Source organism: Excalfactoria chinensis, chromosome 2 (assembly GCF_039878825.1).
Source record: "Excalfactoria chinensis isolate bCotChi1 chromosome 2, bCotChi1.hap2, whole genome shotgun sequence".
NCBI classification, from domain to species: Eukaryota; Metazoa; Chordata; class Aves; order Galliformes; family Phasianidae; genus Excalfactoria; species Excalfactoria chinensis.
In genome coordinates, this window is record NC_092826.1 from 89,696,048 (window position 1) to 89,722,778 (window position 26,731).

The 26,731-nt window shown below is 36.7% G+C and overlaps 1 protein-coding gene across 3 annotated transcripts; it reads right to left on the reverse strand.

Moving 5' to 3' along the window:
- BRD9 (bromodomain containing 9) lies at positions 1-26,724 on the reverse strand. 3 transcript variants are annotated; one of them, XM_072328166.1, is made up of 17 exons: positions 26,580-26,724; positions 25,448-25,668; positions 24,555-24,687; positions 24,022-24,082; positions 22,983-23,127; positions 20,002-20,112; positions 19,057-19,232; positions 16,789-16,921; positions 15,071-15,146; positions 12,562-12,657; positions 11,617-11,749; positions 10,714-10,825; positions 9,394-9,432; positions 8,992-9,063; positions 7,445-7,547; positions 5,743-5,910; positions 1-4,099 (listed from the first exon to the last, which is right to left on the reverse strand). In XM_072328166.1, exons 1-17 carry the CDS (start codon positions 26,650-26,652, stop codon positions 3,999-4,001), a joined length of 1,953 nt encoding a protein of 650 aa, XP_072184267.1. In that variant the 5' UTR covers positions 26,653-26,724; the 3' UTR covers positions 1-3,998. The 3 variants fall into 3 exon arrangements, with proteins under 3 accessions (XP_072184267.1, XP_072184268.1, XP_072184269.1); XM_072328167.1 differs by having other exon boundaries at positions 3,294-4,099; positions 19,057-19,172; XM_072328168.1 differs by having other exon boundaries at positions 3,533-4,099; positions 19,057-19,169.
- Between the last annotated feature and the right edge of the window lie 7 nt (positions 26,725-26,731).

Genomic DNA, 26,731 nt, shown 5'->3' on the forward strand with positions numbered 1-26,731 from the left:
GGCCTCTGTACTCAATTTAGAGTCATTTTTCATTTTTTACAGATTAAAGAAAACAGAAATTATTACCTCTTGCAATCTGTGTAGATTTTATAGAAGTGAAATCCTTTGTGAAGGTATTTATCAGCTAGTTAGAGGTCAGTAACTAGGTGTGTATCCCAGGGGTGTTGATATTGAGTTCAGTAAATATATTCATTAATAATCTGGATGATGGAGCAGAATGTACTCCCAAAAATTCACAAACAGCACAGAGTTGGTAGGCTGGCTAGCACAACAGGGACTCATACTACCATCCAGGGGAACCTTGATGGGCTGACAAGGACCTCACACACACTTAAATGAGAAGTGCAAAATCCTTACATGTGAGGAGGAATGACACCGGGCACTGAGGCTAGGGGCCAAACAGCTGGAAAACAAGTTGGGAGGAAAAGAACTGGATATCATGGTGGATGCTTGTAAGAGGCCATGCTTTTTACATTACTGTCTCAAAGTCTGCTGAAATGGACAAGTTCAGGGAAGCCTGGCCAAGGTTCCAGAGACACACAGAAGGACAAGTCCAGGCAAGTCTGAACCACGGTTTCAGACCCCCTTTGTTTAAGGGTGACGTGACAGATGACAGACAGATGACAGATGGACAAGTCCGGGAGCTACGAAAGGGAGATAAGATACTGATGAATGGCCCTTAAGTGGTCTTTTTGTGTGGGCCCATCTCAAGGAAGAGGGCCATCTCCGAGGTATTCACAGGACTCTGACCCAAGCCTTCCACAAATGTCCCGAAGGCTGGGAAGAAGTAGGATAAAAAGAGCATGGACAAACCATGGATTTTTAGAGGTTTTCTGACATCAGATGCCTTTCTTCATGAACAAGGAGGTTGTCTGACATCAGATGCCTCACTACGTGAACGCCTGCATGCTGAAGAAGATGCATGCATGAAGAACTCTTAGGTATCTGGCTTCAGATTCCTCTAACGTCGTCCTACGGCGGACACCGGATTCACCTGGGCTTGCTGCTCGAGACTCTGCTCCGTGAGACCTCGCTTCCCGAGACTCTGCTCCGTGAGACCTCGCTGCCTCCCGAGACCTTGCTGCCCTTTCTACCTCCCGCTCTGCGCTGCACCGATCTGCTGCTTGCGGCCTGACCCTCTGCTGCGGCTCTCCCCTACGCTTGTTCTTCCTGGACCGCAACGGGACGCTGCTGCGTTCAGGAGGTGACTTTCCCCGCTTTCCGTAATTCTTGCCTTTTCCATCTTTCCTATCGCCCACTTTCCCTTCCCCATCACCCTAATTTTGGTATCCGCCGCTCTCCCTTCCCCATCCCCTCAGCTGTCTATTATTCCTAATAAACTGGTCGGATCAACATTTGAATGTTTCTCTTCTTAATCTCACGCCGAGCATAATTTATCAAAAGAACCTTGCCTCACTCCTTAATTGGAGCGAGACAATGCTAAATAGAAAATGAGTTGACAAAGAACCCTCGCTGAAAAGAAGGCTGCAACGATATCCTTGACTGCAATAGGTAAAGTACTGACAGCAGCTCAAGGGAGGTGATCCTTCCACTCTACTCAGCCCTGATGAAACCACACCTGGAGTACTGTGGCCCAATTGTGTGCTCCCTAATACAAGATACAATCACACTGAAGAGTACAAAGAAAGGGCAGAAAGATGACTGATGAACATCTTGTATGAAGTAAGGCAAAGACAACTGGAACTACTCAGCACGGAGAAGAGGAAACTAAGGGAAGCATCTCAACAACTCCCACAAATACCCGAAGGGAGGGTACATAGAAGACAAAACCGGCCCTTCTCAGTGGTGCCCAGTGCCAGAAGAAGAGACAATGGGCACAAACTTAAACATAGAACGTTTCACCTAAACATCAAGAAACACTTTATTGTGAGGGTGACTGAGCATCGACACAGATGGCCTTGAACAGTTGTAGAGATCTCCAAAACGTGTCTGGATGTGGTACTAGGAAAGTGGCTTCAGGGTTGAAGAAGGGGGTGAGACCAAATGACCTCCAGAGTTCCTTTGCAACCTTAGTTATTCTGCGATGCAACTTAAGAATTTTTTCCTAATACAGCATAAGAGGATACAATTTATCTATATTCACTTATAGATATGAAAATATTAGCAACAATGTAACCCCTGATTAAAGATACTCAGTAATTGAGAGGCTGAAGAGAAAGCCAATCTCTTTATGATCTATACCTGAAGAAGAAGATTGTTTTGTTTGTTTGTTTTTAAAATATTCTTCTGAGGTTATGCCTAGTCAAGCATTAATTTTAAAGTGATATAAAAATATGAAAATGTGATAGAAACAATCCATCTGTAAAGTGTGATCCTCTTGGCTTCAAAAGATGCCATTAGCTGAATTGATATTCTTGTTTCTTGCTGTAACATTTTTTCATTGAACAATCCTGAAATCCAGTTTTTCAAGTATTACAGTAAACATCTAGGATTTCTTCAGGAAGGGTGCTTTGGGTGAAGGGAATCCTAAATGTAAATAGCAAAACATTTACCTCGCTAACCTGAACATCCACTATACATTTAGTGTAAGTTGTTTTCTATTAAATCTCTAGTCAGAAGAAAAACAATCAAAACTACTCCTCCTCCACGTTTCTGTTTTGAAATATGTTTACTAACGTTCACAAAAATCAATCGGCCTCCCTCATTAACTCCTTGGATGAGTATATTCTTGGTCTTTGCTCTGACCTCTACCAGTTCTTCTGCACATTCTAGTCTTTGTGATTCTAACTTTTCTAGTCAAGAGCTTACAGACATTTTGATTTTTAACAGAAAAACAGCACGCTTAGCCGCTCAGTTTGGTTTCCAGAACTCTAGCTTCAGGACAAACTGTGAAAACAAGATCATCATCTGAAAGATGGCTTACTTAGGCAAGATAAGTCAGTTGAATATCTCATAAAAATCTTAGTGTTACCTGTTCACTACTAAAGGAAGACACCATAAAAGATGTACTGGCACAGTATGAGAGGGGTTCGCTGCAGAATTTTGTTCTGAGAGAACAAGAGATGTCAGAACTTTTGTAAGCAAGAATGCTCATAAAGTAATTGGCAAAGACAGATAGATAGTAAAGGCTGTATAGACAAGACTGTATAGGCAATGTGGATGAGAGCTCTGGTTCCTGATCCTCACTCTTTGCTTTTACATATTTACAAAAATATTGTAAATTTATAACATGTCCAGCTTGCACATACCACCATTACATCCCCCATGAATACTGAATTCCAAAGATTTTACCTAAGCATTACCAAAAAGCAAGCTTTTTTTTTTCATTCAAGTGAATACAAATATTGAATTTAAAAGTATCAATGTTGTAATCTCTTCCTTTTTCAAGACACAAGGGTTCATAAAAACATCCACCTTTTTTAGATACAGGGTAGAATTAGTGTGGTAAGCATTATAAAGCAACCACAAGTACTGTTATTCTCATATTGAATATTCTCTAGGGTGATGAAATGAAAGATTTACAAAGAGAGGGAAACACAAACCATTTCAACAGATTAGAGTGTAGAAGATGGGAAGTAAAATAATGACCACAGTTCATTCAGTTCAGTCACTGCGGAAGTAAGATATTCCTCATTGAGGATGCCCAAGTTAAGACCAAAAGAGAAACTGGTACATAATTCTACAGAAAACATTTCAAGATTGCTGCCATGATGTCAACAATCACTTTAGTTTTTACAGAACAGAAACTCTCTAAAACAGCACTTACTGTTTTTCAGTCAAAATTCACATACCAGCAGACAAGACACACTCCAACACAAAAGCAAAAGCAGACCTAGGCACATTGCTAACATCATGATGCACTAGAGTACCCTGACATTTTTGGCATTTTGTTTTGTGTTCTTTTTTTGACCAGTATATATTGCAACATTATACTGGAATCCTCATACAAACTAGGACAAACTGAGGTTTCTGTCATGTACAAAGTCTTTATATAATAACAATACAATTAAAATACAAAATATATATAGAACATCATATTAGTTACTAGTAGCATTTGAGGTTTCTGGGGACTGAAGAAATTCATAGGGATCATGAACTATGTCTTGCTGTTCTCCAACACTCAGATGAGAAGGGCTTCCTAAAGAAAATAGGAAAAGAAATATCAAAACCTTCAGAAGTACAGAAAAATTGTGTGTGTTTGTATGTGCATACAGAGACATTTAAATGAAATTTAAATAGGGAGTCTGAAAAAGAAAGCACAAGATTTTTAAGAATTTAAATCCTTTTTGATAAAGCAATTATTGTTATTACTTTGTGTTGAAGAATTACCCAAGATGTAACTGAAGAATCTATGAGATGGTGTTTGGATAATATTAAAAGTGACACCAAATTGCTTTGTTACCCCAGTATCCCATCACTAAATTATACAAATGAAAACAGAAGACTGCTGTGGAATCATACCTGTGACTTGCTACATGTAAATACATCAAAACTATATTTTTATTTTTATTATGTAGTATCAAAATATGTAATGTATTCCTTAGTATTTCCCAAGAGCATAAAATGCAAGTGCCAGTCAGTATCAATTTGTTTTATGTATTGGGTTTATATAGCAAGATTCTGTTAGCAGGAGGTACTGCAATTTTTGAGATCAGGAACTGCCCCTGTACTGGACACAGCTAATTCCACCGCTAGGTTGTGGAGCTATCCACAACAGACCAGTTGCTTGCCAATGTGCAATGCCACCAGTACCCTTATGGTAAACAATTTCATAAAAGAAAAAAAGCCTTGCACAAGCTACAGGAGCAAGGAGTGAGAAAAATGCAAACAAAAGCCATGCAGACATCAACCAATATCTGTGAGGAAGGAGGTGTTCAAGGCACTGGAGGAGAGATTTTCCCTGTGACCTAAGAAGAAGATCATGGTGAATCAGGTTGTCCTCTCCTGCAGGCCACGGAGGGTGCAACATTGCAGCAGGAGGATGTGCACCGAAGGAAGCCGCATGCTGTGAAGGGCACACTCAAGAGCAGCCCCCTGGTAGGAACTGTGGCCCTAAGGAAAGGAGTCCAGTCTGGGACAAGTTTTCTGGCATGAACTTTGGCCCATGGAGGACTGCACCCCATGGAAAGAACCCATGCTAGAACAGTTTATGAAAGATTGTATTTCATGAGAGGGACTCCACACTATAGTAAGGGAAGACAGTAAGGAGTAAGGAATGGCAGAAAAGAAGCATTTATGGACTGGCCACAATCCCTATTTCTCATCCCTCTACACCACTCATTAGGGAGTGAAGAAAGTAAACTCAGTGAAACAAAGCCTGGAAAGATGAGGAAGGGCTATTTCTCACTATTCTACTCTTTTATTAAAGTTGGCAGTAAATTAAATTAACCTTCCTAAATTCAAGCCTGTTTTGTCCATTATAGTAATTAGTAAATCATTTCTCTGCCCTTATCTTGACCAATGAATTTTTCTTCCACTGTATTTTCTCCCTGTTTTACTTAGGATGAGGAGAGAAGGGCTTAGCAGGCACCTGGCAACCAGAGTTAACTTACCACCCTTCACAATTACTTCAGCTGTGCTCAATCTAAACCTAAAATAAGCAACTGTAGCTTCTTTAATTGCTTTTGCCATACATGCTTCAAAATTAAAGTTACCCTGCAGTTTGAACACTATCTTATCAGAGTAGTTTCTTGAAAAAGATTTATGTAAATTAGAAGTTTTAAACTAAAGTTTAAAATTAGAGCAGAAATACTGCAACATCTGTGACACAGTTAACATTACCAAGATGATGCTGATCTCTTTCAGAAGTATTGGAGAGAGAACTCAAATTAGACGATGGTCGGGATCCCACTCTGTCAGCCTGAGCCTCATGAAGGTCCTGCAGAAGCTTAGCTGTTTCATCAAGATGTAAATGGTTATCATCATGATCAAGCTCCTTCTTCACCTTCCCTAGGGGCCACAAGTTATCAACAAAATCCATAATCAGCACATGTAGATTGACTCATGAATTACAAAATCACTTCAAATAAATTCTAAAATAAATGGAAGCAAATATCCTTTATTAGACTAAAGACCTGAACCTTGCACTTTCCTTTGCACTTCTATAAGGTATCAGATGCAGATCTGTTTTCAGTTTCAAGAAATACACGTTGACATGCATTTGGAGATATGAGAGGACAAAGGACACATCCCTGAGAAATGGAATTGATTCCTAGTATTTAACAGCTACAAGAGCTTAATTTGTCTCTGTGATCTGTTGATCTCCAGACAAGAAATAACAGATCTAGTTTGCTGCAAAGGTAGTGATGCCAGTATAAGGATGACTTAAATATGTCACCTAAAATACAATTAAAATAGAATGCGTAATTCAGGGAGGTGAAGAAATCTCCCTTGCAGAAGGTTTTTAAGAACCGTCTCCATGCATATGATGCCTTCATATGAAGACACAAACAAACAAATAAAGCATTTTCCTTCTCTTTGGGCTAAAAAACATCTTTGAGTACAGACGTTGCCTAACTTTCCAAAAATTATGGGAAATAGAATATGCAGTAATTACTCTCCAGAAGCTAGAAGTTTACTTATAGAAAAACAACAACAGCAGTTTTGAATGAAGCAAGGAATTCATAGCAAGACCAACACTGCTAAACATTATCAATAAAACAGGTATTTATTCATCTTCTTACTGAACTACAGTAATAACCAGAGCTTAAAATCGCTTTTCTGAGACTACTGCATATATGAGATAAGCCTGTAGCTTTTTTTAATCTTTCAGTCACCTTCCTTATGCTTTGTAACAGGTAGCATGACATCTTTCACATACCGGAAAAGCATCTTAATCTGTAATTATTGTTTTTTATTACACTTTTGAAGACAGTTGACCAGATCATCAGACAGCAGAAATGGGAACGTTATTTGCTGTAGTATTTAAAAAAGGATGCCTAGTCTACATGTTTGTTTGACACAACATCCCAATACATTATACAGTCACCTTATTTGAAGGTGAAATCTTTCCAATACCTGAAGTTTCTTCTGTTTTGTTTTGGTGTTTTTTTTTTCATTTGTTTAGGGACATTCAAGTTGGTGGTATCACTGAGTGTCATATTTTTTATGACCTAGTTTCTACGTTACTTCAAAAGATGCCATCCAAAACAGTACCTTTTCTTAGCCAAAGCTCCATAGTGCTTCCTAATACTTAAGCTAATATGAACACAAAAGACACAAGCAAAGCTATCAAAATTGTAAGATACAAATACTTTGGTTTATTCAGTAGTACAGGAATAGTTACCTTTTCTAGAAAATGGATGTCCCAAAGATAAAATAAACTAAGGTTTCTTTTATCTTATATCAGCTCTAAGACTTCTAGCTAAATCAGCTGTAGATTTGTTACTACTTTTCTAGCATTTTTACTTCTTTGCAAATGCAGGTGTTACCTTGCCTAAATGGTACAACTAAACCATAATAGTTTAAATACTTAATTACTTACCTAATGAACTTAACATTGAAATATCAAGAGATACATCTGAATACGATTTCATAGACAGAAAGTCCAATTCAGAAGCGTTACTGTCTCCAGCAGATTCTCCAACCTAAATAAAAATTCAAGAAAGAAAAAACTAAGAACAGTACCAAACTGCAACAAGAGTACAAAGTAAATGCATGAATCCATATTCTCAAGATGTGTGCACCACCAGTCCTTAAGACTGGAAGTTCCACAACCATACTGTTCAACCTATAGATTACAGACAGCTTAAACACACTTCCATGACAGGCCCTGTTATATGAATGGCCAGAAGTCCATCAAGGGACATGCTCAATAGTCTAAATATCTTTAATCTCAACATCTGTGTGCCCCTGGTGGCGCACGGTGTTAGAACCACCGCTTGCAACACCAGAGGGCCTGGGTTCGAATCCCCCCTGTGGCGCAAAGGGGTAAAACTGCCGCTCTGCTACACTAGAGGGCTCGAATCCCGGGAGTTGGACTCGATGATCTCTAAGGTCCCTTCCAACTCGCACGATACTATGACACTAAGATGATATGATCTGGGACTGTTAGAACCAGTATTATTAAATCCTCTGGGACAGAATTTCTTGCCAAATTTATCCCTGTTGCATGAAAGAACTTTGGGAGAAGTGTCTGCAAGGGTGTAACTGATAACAACTTCCAGAATCCCTTTTCCTTCAGTGTAACACTAAATGTAGTGAAAATTTTATGTAACTAATAAAATCAGTGAGGTATGCCTTCCTATTTGAAACAGTATCAGATGCTCTATACTTTTGGATAATGAAATGCAGCCTGCAATTAATTTCAACTACAATACTTCCTTATAATGGCAAAAAAAAAAAAGTAAAAAAAACTCATTAAGCCTTAAAATATGTTCAATCAGAATTCTTCTAAGCTGCCTGTTCTAGCAGGAGGAATATGCAACTTGGTATTTCTTTTCTACATTTCTAGAAAATCACTTAGCATTTTGATGAAATAACCTAAGTCATCTTCTAGGAAAATATAAACCCTTCCTAGACCAGTTTATTCTCAGCATAACCTGTATAATTTTTATGTGAATTGTCATGGAATACAGCACGTATTATCTGTTATTGCATAATTTGCAAGACAAAACTAGTACCACTTAAAGAAAGATCCACTGATTAGTAATTGTAAAAGCCTGAGATAAACATTAATTTCCCCTACATTACAACAGATATTTGCAATGGATCAAAAACTGAAAGTGCTTTTTTCCCCACTTTTACAGCAAATTGAACCTCAAGTACTCATCAGCAGCACATCAACTATCAGTTTCCTAAGGTTCTGAGAGTTAGCCCACATGTACTGAATTAAACAAGAGAATACAAAATAATAGGATGAATAGACACAAACTGAAATGAACTGAGTGTTTAGGAACCTTTTCTAAGTAGTTCTAAGGAAACTTCCCCTTGGTACTGAATTTTTAATGCTCTGCTTCAGAGGATGTACATCCCTGCACTGAAGCAAAATTTAATGTACTCAATACTCCCATTTTCTACAAACCATTTTACCATAATCTGTTTGGAAGAATCTGGGCAGGTGTTACGCAGCTTGTGTTCTTCTTTTATGAGTACTGGCAGAACCTAGAAAATAAAAAGAAAAAAATTTTTAAAAAGTCATATTTTAGATCTTAGCACTTCAATGCTTAGTGATTGGTTTACCATAATCACATCCTAAGCCACCACGGAACACTATCCTATTCTGTGATGTCAGATTTTAACAGTTGTTTTTTTTTTGTCTTTTCTAATCAAAATATTTAAAAGGTTGATAAATTAAATGTATATTAAACAGAATAGATGCATGTGAAATAAAATTAGGAATTGGAATGTGGAAAGCTGAGAAAATATCATGTTCCTAACCATAAAGAACAACACACTTTTTCCAGCTGAAAACTAAGTATCAGCGTAACTTACTTTAACTTCATCCAGTGGTTTTACTGGAATGTTTCGTCTCTGAAGAGAAAGAATATTAACAATTACTTCTGGTCAACATATTAGGAAAGTCCCTCTTTCATACAGTTTCAAGTATATTCAAGCTCCTCACACGAAATGATGCTAGAGACAGTAAACTTTCAAGCATCTGCAATTAAAATGCAGATTCAAATTCTCATTTGAAACAATATTCATATAACTAGATGTTAAAAAAGAAACAGTAAAGCTTTATTTTTAAGCTAAGTTATATGTTTTGTATCCACCCATTTCTACAAGTAGAATAATATCCAAAAGACTGTTTTAGAACACTTTTTTGAAATGCTTTTTTTTTTTTTTTTTTTTTTTTTTCTACTTGTGAGGTTTAATATGCAAAACTTTTTCCACTACTCTGTGTTTTTCATTCTGTTGTCTCCTTTTCTCCAGGCATCACCCACCCTATCCTACTGCTAAGGATACAAAGATCTTGCATAATCTGATTTCCAGAATGTCAGGAAGTCTGAGTATCTTTCACCTCAACACTCCATGGTCCCTCCATACTTTCCCTTCTTTTACAGTCATTCAGAGCTTGAACATTTTAACCAACAGCCAGTTATTTTAAATCAAGAGTGGTATTAAGAGTGAAAATAATGTAAAACAAAGTGTTGTGATTTCAGGTAGTCTATTTTGTCTTAGCAATGTAAATATTCCTACTCCTATTACACACCCATCTGACATCTGAGAAAATTTCTTCTCCAGTCTGAGTATGGATCTCTCAGGTAGAATGCCCTCATTAACAAGCTACAAGTTTTTCCTTCATACACACTATACAAATTTAAATGTTACCAATCGCAGACAACATGTATCAGTTACAACATTTTTTTCCAACATTCTTTCAATACTCAAAGTATTAAACCTTCTTCCACAAGAAATGTATTCTGCATTTAAACAAATGAAAACAAATCCGTAAATCAAGCTTTGCAGTGTGACTCTGAATCAAAAACTTAAGTGATTACATTTAGATACAGGCTGCCCACACAGCTTCATTTTGTTAGTTTCCCTTCACATGTCTACCTGCTCCTTTCTGCAGTCATATGGTGAACTGCACTGGAGAACTGATTGAGCTGGGGCAAAGACAGAGGAAGATCACTTCACTGATGACTAATTCTGCTTCAAACTTGGTTCACCATGTTGCTGTATGAACAGCTAAGCATGCCAAGCCTAAGCTGACACTTCAAAACAATGCCTCTCAGATAATATTAAAAAAACAGGGAGGTTTTTCTGTATTCATTAACATGTGACATTGCTATGCATCAACAGACACACCTGCTTTAGCTGATAAACAGTTTTGGAATGATCTCCGCTTGTGATCTGGTCCAGAAGATCATCTACTATTTTCTTGCTGTAATGTCCAGCATCCTTCACAAATTCTTGTAAGCTAGCAGAAATGGGAGATAAGGATTGCAGAAAATGTTTACGTTCATAAAAGGTATTTCAATTCATAGTATGGTCTTCTCCACCTACGCTGTACTACATTGTCCTCATTCTTTCACTTTTCCATACTTCTTTAGAGAAGAAAATTAAGCTTTCAAGATGTTGCTTTTTTTTTTTTTTTTTTTTTTTTTTTTAATTCCCATTACTCATGATAGCTCAAGAGAAAATTCATCAGTAGCTTTGACAAAAATGACTGAATATTTATTTACTTAACATAAAATAGTAACAATAACAAAAATAAGTTAAGAAAACAGCAAAGATTGTAATTAATTCTTTCAATCCAAAACCAACATTTTAATGCAAAGTGGTATTCAGGAAGATACGACTGTTTTGAAACACCTTGAAAAACACCACTGCTTTCAAACAACATTTTAAATTTATCACTTGCATTCAAGCTCACTTATAGCTGGGGCTTAAAGCTAAATCATTAGCAACCTATAAATTCCTGTAGTCAAAATATTTATTAACAAACAGTCTTGCAACAAACACGTAACAGAAATGCAGAAACAAACAAACAACCAAGCAAACAAACAACCCCCCCAAGAAACAAACAAAACCCAACCAAAACCAAAAAAAGTAGGATGAAAGGTAGCCAGCTTCATTTTTACTCATTTGGTAAAGTATAGAGAATTAAGTTGGGAGGGGGAAGGGCTCCTAGCTAACAATTAGCTAATTTTAGTGAAAAATGACACAAAAGAGACGATGCAGCTCAATAAAAAATGCTGAAGCACTTACCTTAAGGCACATTGTATCCCAGTTTCATCACCATATGCTGAGTATAGGAGTTCCATTTCTTCTGATTTCAAATCATGGAAAATAGAGTTGTTATGTATGGAAAGGGCCATACTAGCACTTGTAAGAAAGGTTACTAGACAGAAAGAAAAGGCAGACAACAACTAATTAACACAATTGCAAATGACCAGCTGAAAAGAAAGTATGATTTCTTTTTTTTTTGTGAAGCTGTATTTATTTCTCAAACAAAAATCAAGTGCAGTATCTCAAGGACACTTCTGGACTACATGATCAGCAACAGCTTTAACAATTTTACATATGCAACTAAGAAGAAATAATTAATTTAATATCCTCAGCCCACTCTTCCAATTTTCCCAAATTTACCTGTTTTCCATCAGCACGGGAATAGAAGAGAGTGAAAATAAAAGCTTTTCTTCAACAATAAAAGTCCAGATTTAATCAGTTATTTTTAAAAACCACTTTCACAGTTTATGTGATATTACAGTGCTAAAAACAGTGGGTGAGAAACTGTTATATGTGCCAGTACTAGGGAAAAAAGTGAACATTCTAACTAGAAAGGCACTCCAGTTTGTGGAATTCTTGTCACACGATAAAGAAAGCAGACAACCAAAAGGGTTTTTCTCAAATCTAAGCACTGCTGGCCCAGGAAAAAAAACAAACAAACAAACAAAAAGCCCCACTGAAAATAGGCTACCTTTATTAAAAAGATTCTACTGTGGCAAAACATGCATCAATAAACAACTTCTTATGTTTATTTGGACAAATAAGTCAATTTAACTAAAACCACATTCTGCTATGAATCGAGTAATTACACATTGCAAAATTAACTCAGTGAACTTTCTGAGACAAGCGTCATCTCTAATTATTTTGTTATCTGGAAATTGTTTAAAAGCTTATCATAAACATAAAATATTATTTGGTATTTACCTTTGTTCCTTCGTTCATCTTTAAAGCCCAATGTGGTGAAGCCTGGTAAAAATTTGCTTGACAATGAACTCAGATCTACTGGATGAGTCTCTTCCTCTAATAAATCAATTAAAAATAAGACAATTATTTTTAAAAAAATCTCATGTTCAGGGTTTATTCATGGTGATATTTAGATTTTGTGCTTTTAAAAAGTCACAGTCAATACAAAAGCTGAAAGTCTTTTAATCTGCATAGTTTTATTAACGATAGATAGACGTAGGTTATCCATTTTAATTACCAATACACACTGTAAATATCTGTTCATTTTAAATAAGAAGTTATTTTACTTCTAAGGCATCTAGTAGTATCACCTGAGATTTACTAGCTAATTCATAAACAGCCAACATCCAGATATTATGAAAGCAATGAAAGAAACTTCTTACACTGACTAAACAGTAGCTTGTGTGTAGAAACCCAAGCCATATGAAGAACCTTGTTAAGACAGCACGAAGGCTACAAAAATATTTCTTCCTTCTGAATCTGATTCTGAAGAATGGGCCCAAGAAAACCTAACAAGGTTCAACAAAGCTAAGTGCAGGGTGCTGCACTTGGGTCAGTGCAATCCCAGGTATTTATACAAACTGGGGGAAGATCTCCTAAAGAGCAGCCCATCAGAGAAGGGCTTGGAGGTCCTAGCAGATGAGAAGCTGGACACGAGCCAGCAGTGCATGCCTGCAGCCCAGAAGGCCAACTGTGTTCTAGGCGGCATTAAAAAAGGGGTGGCCTGCAGGGAGAGGGAAGTGATTGTTTCCCTCTACTCAGCTCTTGTGAGTCCCATCTGTAGCACTGTGTCCAGGCCTGGGGCCCCCAGTACAAAGAAGGATGTGAAGGATGTGAGGAGGGGCCGCTAAGATGATCAGAGGGCTAGAGCAACTCTCCCGTGAGGAAAGGTTGAGGGAACTGGGCTTGTTTAGCTTGAAGGAGAGAAAGCTCCAGGGAGACCTCATTGTGGCATTCTAATACTTGAAGGGAGCATGTATAAACAAGAGGGGATGTGATGATTTACATGGGTGGATGGTGATAGGACAAGGGGGATTGGTTTTAAACTAAGACAGGGGAGGTTTAGGTTAGATATTACGAGGAAATTTTTCACTCAGAGGGTGGTGACACACTGGAACAGGTTGCCCAAGGAGGCTGCAGATGCCCCATCCCTGGAGGTACTGAAGGCCAGGCTGGATGTGGCTCTGGGCAGCCTGGTCTTATGGTTGATAACCCTGCACATAGCAGGAGGGTTGAAACTACATGATGGTTGAGGTCCTTTTCAACCCAGGCCGTTCTACAATTCTATAAGATTTGAGAATTTCTTAATTAAAATGGTTCAAATTATCAGGGATGTTTTTATACTGAAAGAAAATGGAAAAACTTATATATATATATGAAAAAGAAGTATGCATTTACAACATTTCCAGTTAAATTAAATCTCATGGCTTATGTTAACAAATCCTAGCTGTAAATCTAGGATAATTACTATTAACAATACAAACAATAAAGAAGAAACTCTAGAGAAGTGAAACATAAGAAGTATTACACTAATTGACAGTTCATACTGGAGGTTTGTTGTTCTCCCTTTACCACCACTGTCTAAATTTTCAGTGGCATGACTGTAGAAGTATTAATCACATTTATCTAGTTTGTTCAAAAATAGGTAAGTGCATGATGGCAGCCACAACACTCAATTTCATTCCAGAACAATTTACTCCAAGATGAAAAAGAATTTAGACAGTCAGAAGATACACTGTCTTGCACCTCCCAATACAAATAATCCAAAAAATAAATAAAAAAAAAAAGAGCAGAGAAGGAAGTACTAAATCAATAGGACATACGACAGCACAAAGACTATGCCATTCTAATAATTACAAGGTTTCCATACTTGCATATTTTGAGTTCAAAACCAATGAGTGGAAAGCATATGATAACATAAATCATGTGCGGTACTGACACACACACACAAAAATCCAACACCACAGAAAAGTCTAAAGGACTTAAAACAAACAAACAAACAAACAAACAAACAAACAAACAATTAAGCAAAACTTAATGAACTTAAACATTTAACCACTAATTTAAAATAGGAAATACATATCCTGAATAATCTTTTACATTTTTGAATCTGTGCATTGCACATTTATGTGGCATTACAACAGTTTTATTCACCTTTTACGTAAGAAAAATAGAGCAAAAGCCTCTCTCCCAAGTTCTCTGGAAATCTGTATCAATGTACTTATAAATAGGTATTAATTTACCTCACTGTTATCATCATAAAAAGAGCATCTGGAGACTGAAAACTTGAGAAAGATTCCTCTAGTACTTTCAAAATAAGCTACTGGAGAAAAAGTATTGTGTAAATACAAATTAACTGAAAAAAAAAAAACAAAACAAAACAACTCATCTATCCTACACAGGATCTGCACATACACTTCACACTCTACTACAACATACAATATTAGAAGGGTTTGCTTAAAAGATTTACCTTCTGCTTCTGGATCAGATGAATTTACTACACTGAACAATAAAGTTCCATCTCCATGTTTTTTCAGATAACCGATCTGTAAATACAATAACAAAGACATACAAGTAGTCTTTCAAAAAGTCTAAGCTCAAACCATTTTTAAAAATCATTTTTAGCTGTATTCAGATCCTGAACACCCGTATTATTTCCCTTTTTAATACAGAGAATAATTAGAAATAACTATTTATCACCTTCTAGCAAATATACTGCTCATTTGTGCTTCTCACCCACAACCTTCTGTATTTAGAAGTACTGCTGTGCACATGCTATCAAATTCTTAACAAACAAGTGCTGTGCCAGACCTCAGCAGGTAGCAGATTGGTATTGCTGTAAATGGTTTATAAAGAAATGGTCTCATTTTATAGGTTTCCAAATGACGTTTGCTCTTAGCAAGCCTTCTTCCTAGCTTCAGAAATACCCTAACGAAGCTAAACCTTCTACTGTGAGGCTTTTCTTTTTATCTAGCTGACCTAGAAGTGACCATAGTCAGGTGCCATAGTTCCAAGAAATAGGCACATAAGGCTGAAAACATTACTGCCACTTCAATGCAGACGTTTCCTCTGCACCAGCAGTTAAAAATTAGGTGAAAAATGTAGGATGTTGTAATAGCTTGAACCTTTTTTAAATTGAAGCAGTCACTACAGAATGTGACATAATGAGATACAAGGCCAGTGTGTAATGGTAGTAATAAAGATCTATAGGACGCAAGGGAAACAGAGTAACATGCTTATCACAACACAGACCTGTAGGGAATATCTGCAGCATTAATTCCAAACCCTTGCACAAAATAACAAAGGAAACCATTAGTATTACATATCTAGGAAAACCACAGTCCACATACAAATCATGCTGAGAAAATTGTGCTGAGAACCATTGAGGTTTTCCAATTAATACTCAGAACAGCACAAAAATCAAATGTCTGGAACAGTATCAGCATCATGTTCAAGGTGATAAAACCTGTGGTCAGCACTGCCCAAAATCCCAATGCAGACAATCTATTGCTATCTGCTACTTATCAAAGTCTGTTTTATTTTGTACTTATACAGGAATATGCTATAACTGACATCTACTACTGCTAGGTAGAAAAACAAAAGAGATTCTGGACTTCTCACTGAAAACATTAAGTTCACAGTTCAGAATTTCTTAACTCTTTTAGGGAGAGGGAATCCTAATAACAGTTTAATCTATGCCAAAGTTTTTCTATGGTTGCAACAACAGAGTTATAGAATTGTTTGAGTTGGAAGGAACCCTTAAAGATTGTCTAGTCCAACTCTCCTGCAACAAACAGGGATATCTGCAGCTAGAGCCTGCTGCACAGGCTGCACAGAGCCTGCTCCTGCCTTTTCTTGAATGTTTCCATGAGTAGGGCATCCACATCTCTGGGCAACCTGCTCCAGTGCGTCTTCACCCCTACTGTATAAAAAACTTCTTCCTTCTATCTAATCTAAAACTCCCTTTTTTAGTTTAAAACCGTTTTCCCTTGTCCTATATAAGAGTATCATATTATTTAAATCATTCTCAATGCTAAGAGTTGAAACTAAGGAAGCCAGAGCAAAGACTGAAGATGATTCAGTGTTTTCTGCAAGAGAATTTTTTAAAAATGTTTAAAACATGACACAACTTGAGATCCCCTTTAGTTGGACAAAACATGGAATTGTGAACTTTGTCATAAAGTAGACCTTGCTGTTGGGTAGATATCGATTGATCCTATCCCGAGCTTCATCTGCTGCATGCTCCACTAGTGCGAGGACATGTTCTTCAGCAGTACTATCTGTCAGGCTGCATGCATTTCCTTCAGGTTCAAATATGCAACTGAAGAAAGAAAAGAGTAGCAGTTGTAGAAATTAAAAGACAAAACAAAAGGCTAAATTCTGAGCTTGCTAAACAGAACAGTCCCACTCCTCTCCCAGTGCCTGCCCAATTCAGCATTACAGTGGAATTACAATTACACTATGAAAATGAAGTTTTGTAGAAGAACCAGTCAACACTTGAACTTCAAAATTTAGTTGTTTCTGTACTTCTGTGAAAATAAAGGGAATACTTCAAAGCATAAATTGGGAATAGATTTTTTTACATCATTACAAGGTGAATGATGCAGATATCTCCCACACATACGAATATGCCGTTATTCCAAATAAAAGGATGCAGATTAAAAAAAATAGATGATGAGGAAATGGAGAGTCTATTTCTGGGTGGGGGGGAAACCAATCAAGAAAAAGCCCGATGCTTTAGTGAGTCATCATTAAATACAAAAGAAATACTTCATAGATCAGAATCTATCATAGCATTACACATCTCCTCATACCCATTTCCCTCTCCTGAGGTACCTTTTCCATTTTCTTAGCTAACAATTTTTCTCTGTATAGAGACTCAGACTGAATATGTAAAAAAGCTTTGCTGTTTAAAATAAAAAAATAAAATAAAATAAAAAATAAAAAAACCATTTTTCTCATGATCCTGTGTAGGCTTTTTGTTTCATTCAGGAATTCTTCAGAAAAGTTAGCAAAGAGCAGAAAAATTCAGTACATCCGAGGCTTTCTCTTATGTACACACAACAGACAAGAATTTTGAGTGAGTGTTTCAAAGAAGACTTCTGTACTAAGATCATGACTTCTGTACTAAGATCATCAAGCCAAATTTTAAACTACAACACAGAGGTCTGAACTACTTCAACACTTTCTGAAATTGTGGCCTTCAGCTCTCTCTGTTTTTAAAAAGCAGTTACAAAAGCAATCTACCAAAAGCTCTTACTGTACATCAAAAGACAAAATGCCAAAATACAATTGGTTTAAAGGTCAAGTTAATCAGTAAAGAAACAGTTCTGAGCATTGAAATCACAAACATTTAAGAGAACAGGAAAATAAATTTACAGCATTAGTGAACCCAAGGAAACTGGATAGCAGGATAGCAGAAATAACTGACAATTCTACTTGACTGCACATTACGGTTGATTCTGAAGACAAAGCAGTACTGTGTCCTTCAGTAGTCTCCATTTCTTGATCTGTTAGCTCTCTTTGAAACTTGTTTACTTTGAAAACAAGTACACAGATGGTGGCAAAGTAGAAACAGACCTCTGTAATGCAGTTTACTTAAGAATTAATCAGAAAATAAATACATGTCATACAAACAAAATCATAGACTAATCAGAAAGAATCTGCATAAAGTCCCCTTAACAGAAAAGTACTTAGTTGTCTAATAGGTAATGTGTAGGAATCATCAAAGAATATAATTAGTTTGTTATACAGCAGCACATGTCTTTCTGTATGGTGGTACCAGAACAGCTCCACTCCCCAAAATGACTCAGTTTAAAATCAGTTTTGAAGATAAACACTGCTGTCTCCTTCTGCTACAAAACTATAAATACCTGTTCTTTCTCCAGATATGAAACAGGATTCTGATTTTTTTTTTTCCCAGAACTGTGAAACTTGTTTTTAACAAAAACGAAAAAAATATGAGAGAGTATAAGCTTGAAATAAGATTACTCCTCCTACCCCCAACATCAGATATGTAAGTATATCTCAAATAAGTAAAATATGTAATTAGCAATGCTTTGTTACAGGTTGGTTTTTTTTATATAAAATTTGTCAACTACATTCCCGACACAAAAGAAATGGAACTCAGCGATTTTCCTTCAAATTTGGCACTTATCACAGGTTTAAATTAAAACAAAAAAATCAAAGTTACATCAAAATGTTAAAGATTTGTGGTTATGATAAAATGAACATCTCTAACTACCACAAGAAGGAACTATTTATATTTTCAGCAACTATAAAGAAAGGATAAAACACTTACATATACACATTAATTGCAAGTTATCGTTTAAAAGAACATGCAGTCATTCCACGAGGGAAGAGGCCACAGGAAGTCTTTTCTTCTCAATTATTTGCTCCCGACTAATATTACAAAAACTGCAACAGACTAGAAAGCACACCAATGAAAACCTTTACCTAATAACTTCCTTATTTTGCTTTTTGTATTTCTTGGTAGTCTCTACTTGTACAGGCATAACTTCAGGGACAGGCTCCTCAACCACTGTGTCTTCATCACCCAAAAGAGCTGCCTGCTGAGAAAAATCCATGTCCTGCATAAACGACATGCTGCGCTTCAAAGCTAACAGCCGTTCCTAGAATCAGAAAGGACAGAGCGGCAGGGACTTAACCTTTCCCTCATAGCCAAGATGCTATGATAATGGGATGGGATGGGAATGGCCATGGCCTTATTTTGTTCTTTACGCCTCATTTTCAATGGCGATGCAACATGATTTGTCATGGTAGCATGGCATCAGAATTTCTGTAGACCAACTATCAAGAAAGAGAAACAAACAAACAATGCATATGCAAAGACAACAACCTATTTCACACAAGACTTACCATATGGAACAGCAACACTAGCACATGCACACACAAAGGAGCTCACAAAAATAACTCAAATTACAGATCAAGAACTATATTTGAGTAAAAATTTCGCTTTGCATACATGCATTTATGAAATGCCTGAAACCTCCCCTACACCCACCATATTTGAAAATGCAAAGTTTATTTGTTTGTGCAAAATTATAACTTAAAAGAAATGAGATTTTTTAATTCAAAGTTAAAGCCAAAAGCAACATTTTATAATTGGGTTTTCAGCACTTAGATCCTAGTTACTTCCACTGAAGCCAGTAGAATAAGCTCCCACAGACTTCAGTGGTACAAATGAAGTTGAAAAATAAAGCTGTGTTTATAACTTGAATATTATCAAGCCCCTAAATAGAGAATTATGAATAGGCACAGTTTTAAGTAATGTCAGATAGATGAAGTAACATTGACATTGATTACATTCCTTTTAATTATGACCAAATAAAAGAATCCCCCAAACAAGTGTTTCTCCTTTGTTTTTAAAAGGTCTCTTACTTTGCTCATCATTTTAAAGCCTGTGTGCAGTATCTTCTTGGCTAGCTTGTAGTAAACAGTGTCTGGTCTGTTGTACGTCATTGCATTATCACACATGAGTTTAAAATCTGCCTGTATAATACAAAACAAAACAAAAAACTGTTAAAATTCTAAACACCTTTATTAAACAACTTGCCACACTACCACGGCAGCTCTGTGCTTTCCTTAGTGTATAAACAAGCTTAAACGAAGTGACAAATGTAATGCTTCCTCCTTTCTCATACACACCAAACAAAGAAATATAAAAAATCAGTAGCAGTACTGAGCGATGAAGAAAAGACTTTCATGTTTTTCCTTCCTCATAAATCAGAATAGGTTTGAGAAATACAAAAGCAAAAATGTAAGTATCTTATATATAATTTTATTTATAGTAATTTGTAGGAATCTTCAGTCACTGAAACAGCAACAAAAGCCTTCAAAACTTAAGAAACAACCTTACAAATGCTCAATGCATGCAACAAGTAGGCAAAACAGCCATTTTGTCTTCTCGTTTGAGTGGAGACCACATCCAATATCAGGCAATTTTTAACTGATGCAACTTGCTAAAATAAGCTTTAACACATTCCACCGCAAATTAAACAAACAAACAAAAAAATGTATTGTAGATTATGAGAGGTTTTTTGTTTCTTCCTTCTCTCCCCTAAGGAAGACTTTATTTTAGCTAAACATTACTGGTCCATTAAGTAAAGAACAGAAAGCATTACTAGAAGCTCTATGAAACACTAAGCTAGAAAGACTTCTGAAAATTTAAAAAGTTGACAAATTAATAACCAAGGATCATGCAGTTGCACTTCACAAACTAAACACTAACAAATTATACTAGTGCATGGTTTAAGGATGTATTTTTCTTTCAATAACTTTTCAATATTGAAATAATGACCATTCAAGCAATTAAGCTCTGTAGACACAAACACAGTCTGTGCAGTAGTCTAGTAGATGATGACTTTGTTCTGTGGTAAAGATCCAACGGAACGGTATGCTTTTTGGAGTGAACCCATCATGTTCACAGTACAGATTTTCTGTGACAAATATTTCTGAAGGATGCTATTACAGCTTCACACGAAACTCTTCCTGAAGACTTCCTCTGACACCAAACATTAATATGTAAAAACAAAAAATTCTGCCCTACTGCATTCCTGATCAGATTATGGGGAAAAAAAAAAAAAAAAAAAAAAAAAAAGAAGTTTTTATTTGTTTCCCTGCAGTGATGCCAGGCCAGCGCTCTCCTGATGATTCAGTAGTCATCAGCTCCATACTAGCTAAGATAAAGAGCTATAAATGCTAGCCTGTGACTTCCTGTGACATTTAGTCTGCCTTCACTTACAGAGACCATCACAAAAACAGGAATTGTGAAGGTGGTACAAAGGAGCAAACAATTAGATAAGAAGCAAATAAGAAATCCAGGGGAGCAATGCTTCTAGGTCCTTGAAGTACTGAAGAAAATAATAAAGAAATTTTTTGTTTGTTCAACTTTGGTATTCCTGCAGCAATTTCTCCCATACTAAATACAGCATATGGTTCATAGCAACTCCTGTTTTTGAGGGATGTACTGGCTTCTGACTTGCCTAAGCTGGTTGTAGTAGATTTATCAGAAATGAAAGACAATCATCCGAGCACTCATTTTCAGAGGTCAAAACCTAAGAACATTTCTGTACTACATAACAATTACAAAAGCATGAGCATATACTCACATCTAGAAAGGGAGTCCTACCTCTGTCACTGGACAAAGAGGTTGGACACTGGACAGTGATAGATTTCCAGTAAACATTTATTACTCTTCAAAGAGTGCCAGTAGAAAGCAAATCCTTCAGAGAAAAAGAATCTGTCAGTCTGAACAATGCAGTAATTTTCATTTTTTTAGGCTGCTCTCCTACCAGCATTATTAGTGTAACCATAACTGTATGTAAATACAGCCAGGGAGCTCCCATTCAAACATGCTTTTTAAAATCACTGAGAAAGACAAGCCAACAGGATTTGAAAACACCAGATGGCGTGGCTGGCTGATTGCAATGATAATATTTCCTATGAAATATTCCTATTTCCTATGAAAGTCTCCATTTAAAACAAAAAAAAAAACAAAAAAAAAACAATTCACACATAACAAAACAAACATTTGTCAAGGCACCTACAGGAAAACTATGCTGCTCTTTGCTCACCTTGCTAGAATTTTCTATGGAAGAACAAACAACCCTGAAAAACAAGCCAATCCCCTCTATCAAGACGCTTGTTACATCAGTTTCACAGATGAAAACAGTGAACATTAAAGGTCATTCATAGAACTTCATTAATAGGTTAAATAAAATTTTCCTTCCAGGAGCTGACAATACTAAGAAAAAAAGGGAAAAAAACAAAACTTATAGCACTGTCTGTAGAATGACAATGCATGCAACAAGGTATTACTGTAGTGTCAATTGCCAATGTAGCTCAAGCAAGTTGCCAATAACCTTGCTAAGTTTCTGTCAAAACACCCTCTGAAATAAAAGTTATATGGAAAGCAGGGTAATTCAAGATGAAACATACACAGCTGTTATTGTAATGCACACACACACAAAAAAATATTTAATTATCTCCAGTTTTCATGCAGATAAATTTAAATTGCTATTTAATCAATCTAACCAAGTCTAGATAGAAAAAATAAACCTAAGTTTCTTAAAATACCTTAAACCCTAAACATAAGTAAGAATATCGTGTCTAGCAGCATGAATTCCACAGATATTTAGAGCATGTTATTCGTTTCCACAGTAATCTGTAGTGAACATTCGTAGAACAGGCAACTAGGAAATAAAGAAACATGAAATCCATTCTAATATGTAGGATACACAGTACTGAGCTCTGAACAAGCATACATTAAAATAATTAAGGTAAGAAAGACTTCTAAAGTCAAAATGAATCTGAGATTTGTTACTGAAGTGTTATAAGCAACTAAATCTCTAACAATTCACCTTGAATTCAGTGACTGATTTGTATTCATTTGCTGCAATTTTTTCCTTCATAGTACCAAAATCCATGGGGTGCTTTATTATCATGGAATATCCCGGAGCGATGGCATCCGTGACTGGAAAAGCAAAAAACCCATGAGGATCTTTCCTAAAAATAAAATTTAAAAATAAATAAATAAATAATTAAGACTGAAATCAGCAAACAAGACAATCGTCGTTTCTACACCACACTAACAGAACAAAGTGACCAATGCCTTACTTAAATAAGAAAGAAAAAAAAAAAAGACACTAAACAAAAATACTTTCACAAAACAGTGAAATATTCCGGAAGTTCCCTGCTACAGAACAGTTTTGATTATGCGCATGCAGGCTTCTTTGAAAAAGACAAAACTAGGTCTTGATTTGCTTAATTATTTCTCATATGCTTATCTGTATCTCCATTTACACTCCAAATGAATGTTCTGGCTTCATTAGTAACTGCAGCCTTTTCTATTTTAGGTCTAGTTCTGAATTCAACTTCTTGTATTTAAAAAAAAAAAAAAAAAAAGGAAGGAAGGAAAAAAAAAAAGCAAAATCAAGGATGTTGGTAGTTTTCTTCAAATAATACGAGTTACAGAACTGATATAAGTAAAAAACAAATTTGAAGCATTTCTCCACATCAGAATATTATCAAGCAAGTGGGTATAAACTTGCTTTGGCATTTGACAGAAAATGCAAAATACAACAATTTAATGAGTCCAATTTTTATCAAAATTCACAACTTTTTTTTATTCTCTAAATTCAGTTATTAGTGTTTTATAAATCTCTGACTGCAATACAGTCTACCCCCAAACATGCCACACTTATCCCCAGGCTAGGATGGCACTGCTGGTAACAATATTCAACAATAAACCTTTAAAAACAATGAGGTCTGATGTAGTTGAAAAGTTACCCAACGTAATAAAGCCAGTCTGTGATTTTAAAACAGGAAGCCAGAAGAAGTTGTAAGTTAACATGTGTGTGTTAGACACTATCAACACAGTTGTGGATAAGACATTAATACCTTTGAAGCTGACGAAGGAAGTGTTCTAGTAATCTCTGGATTGGTGTGCTCTCATTTTCAGCTGCAGTTAGAGATGGAAACACAGACAAATTAAAGGAAGATATATTCATATATTTGTATATAAACATACCTGTTTTAAGTATACAACAACTACTTCTTTTACCTAATGAGTTTTAAACTCATTTTTCTTGAAAGACAGTTTTAATAAAATTTGACTTACTATCTACTAATAGGTTAAATACACCTAATGGTAAAATAAAAGTAAGGTGTCATCCGTTTTAACAGAAAAGTGAAATTTAGCCACTCAAATTGCAATACTGGGATGCCCACATTCTGGTAATGCTTTGATTGGCACAGTTTTCATGGTTCCTTTACTACAACACCCATGGAATTAGCATGCCTGAAACACAGCCCATTTTTTTCAACCAAAAAGAAGAGCGACAGATAGATGCAGACCTACTGGGAAGACAGGTATGGATTAAAAATCCACATAATGAGCACATTAAACAGATTGAAGTTCTCACAGTACTCACCTGGCTGAGTTCTGCATGCTCTGACAGGACGATCTGGAGGAGGTTCGACCTCCACTTTTTTCCCAGGATCAAAGTCATCAGTTTCTCCTTCAGTGTCACACTGTTCTTTTTCTCTTTTCCTCTTTTTCTCTTCCTACAACAGCAAAAAGATAGATTTTGGAACATACTTGGAATGCACAATCCTAGGGACAGAAAAATAAGAGTGATTTTTTATTTGCCATACTCAAGGTAAATCTGAACCATAATATGGTTTAAACAATATTGTGACTATCATCGTCTCTTTCCCCAATTTTTTCCACTATGATTAAACACAAAGGCAAAAAATAAATAGCATTACATAAAAGTACTACTGTTCTCTCATTAATAGGTGGAATTCCACCTAAAGGTATGCTGAACTCATGTAAAACCAGATTATAAAAAAGCTTGTTTCAGACATTGAAACTTTTATGTTTAATTAACAACTTATCTCAGGGATCAAAGTTAATTCTAGAATTGAAAGGCTACAAATACCCTCCTCAAAGGATGGCGAAGCATATTTCTGACCCAGCTGAAACACAAAACATTAGATTTAAGAACAGAAGTATTCATAAAAAAATACAAAAAACAAATGGATAGGAAAAATATCAGTTACAAGGAACAAGCATTCACATTTTTCAACAAAACAACATACTGATCACTCTTCTAAATGGCATAAATGCACCAACTGGACAGGGGCGTTTTTTACAGCTCCGAAGTGCTGCCTCCAAACAATGGTCTTCCTACTTAAACAGTGATTAAAAAAAACCTTGGGGAGGGGAGAACTGAGGGGATCCTGCAGACTGTACCAGACCTGTGCACTTATCTGATCTCAGTTCAAACAATGGTATGCCTAATTTCTAAATATCACAGCTTACTTTTCTCTTTCTTCTTTCCTCGTCATCAAGGTGCTTTTCTTTCTCCTTCTCAGACTTCTTTTTCTTTTTTTTCTTTTTTTCTTTATGTCGTTCTCGCTCATGATCTGATCTGTCATCATAATAGCTAGAATCGTGTCCTGATCCAGAAAGTTCAGTTACTTCACTTCCTCCAACTTTCAGAACCAGCTTTAAAGGTTTTTCCAAAGGCTTGTCTACATAATCTAAATTAAGACAACAAACAAACAAACAAAAAGAAGTCAAAGATGCTTATGAAAGTGATAGCATGCTATCATTAAAGCATTTCAGATAATTGTAAGAATCTGATACAGTTTGAAAGTCCATTTGTAGATAAAAGCAACAGCAAAGAATCACAAATCCAAATTAAGAAGCAGCCATTCCACTTGCTCCAAGACAAGAACTATCACAGATGCAGATACAGCTCTCGCATTCCACCATAGGCCAGAACGTCAGGGCCTGTAAAGCAAACTAACCAACCTGCTTCTAATCTTGAGCAGCCAAAACCTACCAGTGTTGGTAAATCCACATGTAAAAAAAAGCAAACCTAGTTCTTACAGTGAAAACTGACAGTCACAGTAATTAGTTCACTGGTATTTTCTCCTGTCAGTTCGGACTGTTTGCCGGAAGATTCCCTCACATCTGCTAAACGACTAAACTTCCAGTACACGTCCTCTCACGGCTTATCACCGCAAGCTGCACGAGAATCCTACATACATCCGAAGAATACTTCCCGCAGCATCAGAGCATGGCAAACACTCGCCAGATACACGAACTGACAGGAATCTCTCAATAACAGCTGCACAAGCCACGACGGAGCCCGGTTTCAAAACAGCCGAGCGCCGGTTCTGTGCTCTACGCTCTCCGCACCTCGCCCGATCCGCCTCCTTCCCTCTCTCATCAAGAGGAATCCCGCTCACTCAGAAAACCTTCGATTCCGCCCTTTTTTTCCCCACGGCCCGCCTTGATAACGGGGGCGCAGAAAAGACCGCTCGCAGCATCTTCACCCAAGTCAACGATGCTTCTCCCTTCCTGCGCGTCACCACGACCCAGCTCGCCAAAGGGCGCCCAGGCTCTGCCGCCAGCCACGAGAAATGACGCTGCAGCGAGCTCTTACCGCTGTAGGCGGTGGTAGAAGCCGACCTCCACTCCGCCTTGTCTGCTTTGTGCTTCTTGTGCTTCTTCCCCATCGTAAAGCCTATCCCGACGGCTGTAAGTTCCCCTCCCCCGCCGGAAACGCTCCTTCTCTGAGGAGGAAGATCCAGGTCA

Coding starts and splice junctions, on each gene's coding strand:
- BRD9 (XM_072328166.1), bottom strand. CDS start 26,652: ATGGGGAAGAAGCACAAGAAGCACAAAGCAGACAAGGCGGAGTGGAGG. Junction 9,064..9,393: donor AACCACTGGATGAAGTTAAA/GTAAGTTACGCT, acceptor TTTATTTTCTAG/GTTCTGCCAGTACTCATAAA. Junction 7,548..8,991: donor ATTCTTCCAAACAGATTATG/GTAAAATGGTTT, acceptor ATTTTTATTTAG/GTTGGAGAATCTGCTGGAGA.